The 6148-nt window shown below is 36.0% G+C and overlaps 1 protein-coding gene across 1 annotated transcript; it reads right to left on the bottom strand.

Moving 5' to 3' along the window:
* Positions 1-2846: 2846 nt before the first annotated feature.
* Positions 2847-5229, bottom strand: LOC102594900 (proline-rich receptor-like protein kinase PERK4). The gene is made up of 8 exons (XM_015310764.1): positions 4981-5229; positions 4249-4809; positions 4077-4163; positions 3919-3989; positions 3765-3841; positions 3549-3690; positions 3307-3468; positions 2847-3212 (listed from the first exon to the last, which is right to left on the bottom strand). The coding sequence occupies exons 1-8, from the start codon at positions 5072-5074 to the stop codon at positions 2964-2966; spliced, it is 1443 nt and encodes a 480-aa protein (XP_015166250.1). The 5' UTR covers positions 5075-5229; the 3' UTR covers positions 2847-2963.
* Positions 5230-6148: the final 919 nt, after the last annotated feature.

Below are 6148 nucleotides of genomic sequence, written 5' to 3' on the forward strand. Positions count from 1 at the left end.
TCTTTCATAGATCATGACTTCCTGCAATTTATGGTTAAACTTGGAGATTAATAAGAAGACCTGCCAAAATGAAGAGGTTGAGAAATTACTCTTTCTAATTGCAAAGGAAAGAATAAAAGTATGGATTGATGGTTTTTATCATTGGCAACTTGGGATGTAATCGGGAACAAGAAAAAAATAATATTATTGAGGATGAGAATGTATGACCATATGATGTAACATTGTGAACTATCACAGTGTTACACATTTAGAAGTCATCAATTATCAAATATCTAGTTAATTGTTCACTCTTGAGAACAAAGGTGATCTCAAGGGGAAGGGATGCACTCCGTTTTCACCGTTACAGTTTTCTACGTCTTCACTTGAAAGATGAGTTCGACATCTTTTGGGAGGAATATATATTGAGAGGAGGCAATCACTTGTTTATGTTATTTCACTATACTGATCCTTTATTTAGGATACGAGCCCGACATGTGAAGTGACTGCAGAAAGCCACTTTCCAATCAATTATGACTCCTCACTCAGATATTGATAGTATCCGTGAAGTTTTTGGAGAAATGAAAACTTAGCTTCTTGAAAGAAGCTTTGACCAATGTATCTTCCATATCTCCAATTCATACCTCTTGAAAAGGGTATGAATTGGAAACCTAGTACTCCGAGTATTCGATGGATGATGTTGCAGCGCGGCTAAATATATTAATGAACACAATATCTTCTGAAAAAAAATGGATGATCTTTTGGAGTCCTCAATAGCTCAGGACAGACACATGAATATTGTGGCAATAGACTTAACCTTGGTAGAGCAGGTGGGAAAATGCCCGAGAGAATTACAACTAAGGATCATCTGAATAACCTTGCGGAATCAATTGCTGATAGTTGTTAAAGCAGAACTCAGCAGATCATGCTATATGCATTAATTGACTGTTTCCTCATTTAGATCCTTGAGGTCAAGGATCTCTTTGCAACAGGGAGTACTGTTACACAATAAATGAATCAACTGATCAAGTTAATTAGCTTTGCCTTATTAGTAGTTAGTTATGCTGTTGGATTAGTTAGAAACAATTAGCAAGATAAGATTCCTTCTCATTTTTATAGTACTATCATTACATAATAAATCATCATTTGAATATACAAGTACACTTTCCTATATTGAATTCTATTCTTCATTTTCTATCTTTTCATCCTCCATAGTTGTATAACTTCCGGTAAGCTCATCTCCAACTGCTAAAACCTCGGATTCCGTTAAGAATCCCTACATTTTTGCCAACACCTTCCAGCCCCTTCCCCCTTCCAGCCCTTTCTTTACAAAAAAATGTTTTCAATTTTATTTTAGATTTTCTTCCTTAACTCACCTAACCCCACCCGCATTCCCTACCCTAACCACCTATACCCCCAAAAAAATATTAATACCATTTTTCTTTCTTTAATTTTATGAATGAACCTCTTTTACCCATTTAACTATCCCTTGTGTTTCTATGTTGGAGCTCTAGTACCAATTATGACATAAGGTTTTGGGGTGCATCTTCTTGTTTTTGCATGATTTTGGTTATGAAACTTCGATATAGCTTTGATTTTACTTTTTGCATGAAAAATGGTTAATGAATTGATTGAGTTTGTTGTTGACCAATAGAAAGCATATGATAAAAAAAGGTAGGATTTATGCAATTTCTTTTCAAAGAAAGAGATCACAGTTATTGATGGATCTTTCAATCCGGTGGAATCGAATTGGAAGTACAAATTCCGGTTAGATTAATAAGCTTATGACCAGTGAACATATTTGGTTATGAACAAAGTTTATGCATAGCTAATGTAGCGGCTTATCAAGCATTTGAAAAGCTCACACCATCCATTTCTAATAGGATTTGTCCCTTGGACACACGAGTAAGCCAACCTGTGGAGTTTTCTTTTCTTCTTTCCATTCTTACTTTTGTAGGCTTCTCGATAATAGAAATATCTATGAGAACTTCGAAAAGGAGGATTAATTAGTGGCTTGGGAAATAAGACAACACTTGATGGAAATTGAGAAGTAGTAGGGAATGATAAGCAATTGTATCTATTAGGTTAAGGGCAAGATATACATTGTATTTTTATATAATAATTCAGATTAAAAAACAGTTAGACCCTCTAGCTAGGGAACTCTTCAGCAAATAACACCCTTCTTTCTGTAATTCAGTCTCATCCTCAAAGGATGTGATCATGGCTCAGAAAACTCTTCATCACCCGTTAGAATTCATTTGTGACTTCCCCCTTTCAATGAGTTTTCTATCGCGATCCAAGTTGCGGAAAGAATTAAAACCTTCCCCAATAAATATAGAATTCGTCGACTGTGAATTCATGAGCAAAGTTGATCAAAAAGTGTGATGGACTTTTATCACTTGAAAGGGTATTGGCTGGATGCCTCGGAGGGACCATAGATGCTTTTGAATGCCCCTAACCTTGAGGGGATCGTATATCAAGTTTCGGGCTAAGGACACTTGTATTCAGTTCATATTTACAACACCGCTTAGTTCTTTGTTTAGGTACATAATTGGGCTTGACAAAAGCTATAGAAAGGAAATGGTCTAAGCAGTTTAATTAATAAAATGTGAAATAAAAGAACTACAAAAATAGGTTTTATAATTAATGAAAAGTAAACAAAGAAAAGATTAGTAATTAGCAGATACATTGACGAAATATATTGAAAACAATTCAGAATTAGTATATATCCCAACTTCCAAAGTCGAACAAAACTAAATGATTCAACTGACAACCAAAGCCAACCACAGAATGGTTAGGAGGATGTGATACTCTTTACAACCCGCATTCAAATCTCTAATAAAGCTTCACAATTGTTGTTTAAATACATAATTATATTTCCCCCATAAAACTAGTTTTTAATGCCTAAAGCATCCTTGTAAGCCCAACAAATGTGTGTAATTATTACTTATAGATCCATCAGAAGTTGAAGGTATGATCCATTTTCCTTAAGGGGTGTGCCTTTTCTGCCCATGTTCTTGAGATTCACCACCGGAATGGACAAATTCACCGGTACCATGTTCACTGCTTGTGAATTCTTGACTCGACATTCCAGATTTCTTGAATTTCTTAAGGTCATATGAACCTCCATCGTATTCAGAACTTTCACTAGAACCAAACATTGCAGTACTCGGGGACTTCTTCATTCCCTCATTTAAATCATCCAGAGACACATCACCTTCTAAAGCACGTACAATCTACAACATATATATATGTCAATCGCTGGACCACTATACTTTTTAAAATTGTGAATTAGGAAAAGCTTTTGACGAATATTAAGAAGAAATTAACCTGACTCATTTTGGGACGTCTTCTTGCTGAATGTCTGATGGATGCAGCAGCACAAGCTACCATACATAGCATCTCTTGGGCATCAAAATTTCCTTCCAAACGTGGATCTATTAATTCATCGTAGTTTCCACCCTCTGTTGCACGAATCAGAATTGGCCTAGCCTGCACATATATATACATATAATCTGATCGATGTCCTACTGAATTAATTTTGAAGATGTAAAGTAATCATCATGGTATACCCATTCCACTAAAGTATCATCATCACTGCTGATGTCTATAGGACGACGCCCAGTTATAAGTTCCAACAGCATAACACCATAAGAATAGACGTCAGACTTTTCAGTTAGCTTGCCACTTGAAGCGTATTCTGGTGCTAAGTACCTACACAAATAAATATACTCTTTCGATTAATGCAAATCCATTGGATATTTGAAGAATTATCAAACTAAACTCACCCAAAAGTGCCCATGATACGCGTAGAAACATGTGTATTAGTGTCGTTGGAAAGTTTAGCTAATCCAAAATCAGCAACCTTACAAAGGGAGTAATAATAAAATTTGTTAGAAATCTGAATGAGGAATCAATGTTTCAACTATTTTTACCAAATACCTTAGCTTCACAGTTATGGTCCAGTAAAATATTAGCAGCTTTAATGTCTCTGTGAATAATACGAGGGTGGCCTGTAATTTATATATGAAATAGAAGTTTAATTTTTTATGAGAATATATAGACAAGTGCTTAAATGAGAATAGTATATATGAACTTACAATCTTCATGAAGGTACGCGAAGCCTTTGGCAGATCCTAATGCAATTTTAAGCCTAGTAGGGAAGTCCATAACAGGGCGACCAGTTCCTAATTAAATAAGGGATCGATGAGTTAAATACGACATATGTAGAATGAGTATTTAGATATAAAAAAAAGGAAATTAAGTTAATACCATGAAGGTGATACTCAAGAGTGCCATTAGGAACAAACTCATATACCAACAACCTTTGAGATCCAGCAATGCAATAACCGACTAAAGAGACAAGATGTCGATGATGTACACGACTAATAATTTCAACTTCAGCTTGAAATTCTCGTTCACCTTGTCCACTATTAGCTTTTAGACTTTTGACAGCTATATCCTTACCATTAGGCAAGACCCCTTTATGTACAAAGCCAAAACCACCTTGTCCCAATAGATTAGACTTAACAAATCCTCCAGTTGCGGTAGATAAGTCATCGTATGTAAAACTACTTTGGTTAAAACCAAGAGCCATTGATGGGTGTGGGGGTGGCAATGGAGGTTGTTGCGGACCAGAGAAAGCAGCTGAGCTTAATTCACTGCTACTCATCATTGGTGGTGGTGGTGGAGGTGCTATTGGCCAACTCAGTTCTGAACTTACGTTAGTACTCGGTGCTTGAGGATTAGGCATTTTCACCATATGATCCGTTGATTGAATATTGTTGTTGTTGTGCCAATTCCCATATGGTCCACTGTTATAGTAGTCAGTACCTGCACCATATATACATTCTCAATACTAACACTATTTAAACCTAAACATATTCAGTACTCTGCACATTTACCAGTTCTCTTCATAGCTACTGCATTTGAAGCTAATTCTATTTGAAAACAGTATGCTCAACATAAAACATACAGTATAAGTTAAGAGAAGAAAGAACATACTATTGCCTCCATGAGAATTGTCCCTGTAGTAGCCCATTTGGTCGCGTGGCCTTCTCCTTTTGCGTTTACAACATGATATAAGGAAAACTAACATGACAAGAAGTAATAGACCTCCTGCAGCAGCAACTCCTACAATGATGGCTGTCCCGTTATCATTAGGCTTGTTGTTATTATTATTATCTAAGGACTTGCTTGGTGGTGGCTTATGCTTTGGAGGAGAAAGAAACCCGGAGTTGGGAGAAAAAGGAGAAGGAGGAGGTGGTGGAGGAGGTGGTGGTGGTGGGGGTGGAGGAGGTGATGAACCTCCATTTGAATTTGACGATTTTCCTGGTGGTGAAGATTTGTTACCATTATTGTTGTTACCACCATTGTTGTTGTTGTTATTGTTATTGTTACCACCATTGTTGTTGTTGTTGTTATTGTTCCCACCATTATTGTTGTTATTGTCATTCTTATTGTTATTGTTGTCGTTATCATTGTTACCATTGTTGTTGTTGTTACCATCATTGTTGTTGTTGTTGTTACCATTATTGTTGTTGTTGTCCTTGTTGTCGTTGTTATTGTCATTATTGTTGTTGTTACCACCGGAAGGAGACGAGTTATTATTATCCCCTGATGGCGGAGAAGATGATGAATTACTTTGAGGAGGAGATTGGGATTTTGAATCATTGGATGAAGATGAATTGTCTTGGGATGGCGAAGAATTTGAGGATGAGCCAGACGGTGGAGAATTCGAAGAAGATGATGAAGAATCCGATGATGGTGTATTGGATGATTGATCATCCTTAGATGATGAAGACATTTTTATAAAGTCTTGATGATCACACTTTATGTCAAAACACGTCGTTTAAACCCTGCCGTTCTCCCAAACAATGAACCCTGTTCATTAAAGATCAAAATAAGAAACTTTTACAACAAAAGAAAAGATTTTTTTAAAATTATTTTAAGAACAACATAACACATATAATATTGTTCTCTGTATAAACATGTATGTGAATCATGAATGTATGAAAAGATGTTATTATTGTAAAAGGTATGGAATATATTTATGTGAGATAGAGAAAGGGGAAGAAATTAGCTTAGAGAGAAAGGAGAAAAGAAAGAAGATTATACCTTTAGGAGAATGGCAGGGAGAGGATTCTCAAAGCAAAGGGAAAAATTGGCGCAT

The sequence above is a fragment of the Solanum tuberosum genome, unplaced genomic scaffold (assembly GCF_000226075.1).
Source record: "Solanum tuberosum cultivar DM 1-3 516 R44 unplaced genomic scaffold, SolTub_3.0 scf00137, whole genome shotgun sequence".
Classification (NCBI taxonomy): Eukaryota; Viridiplantae; Streptophyta; class Magnoliopsida; order Solanales; family Solanaceae; genus Solanum; species Solanum tuberosum.

Bases quoted from the DNA above. Each gene is read 5' to 3' on its own strand.
- LOC102594900 (XM_015310764.1), bottom strand. From the start codon at position 5,074: ATGTTAGTTTTCCTTATATCATGTTGTAAACGCAAAAGGAGAAGGCCA. The intron at 3,469-3,548 runs GTATACCATGAT...ATATATGTGCAG, and splicing joins ATGATACTTTAGTGGAATGG to GCTAGGCCAATTCTGATTCG. The intron at 3,213-3,306 runs GTTAATTTCTTC...TATATGTTGTAG, and splicing joins GACGTCCCAAAATGAGTCAG to ATTGTACGTGCTTTAGAAGG.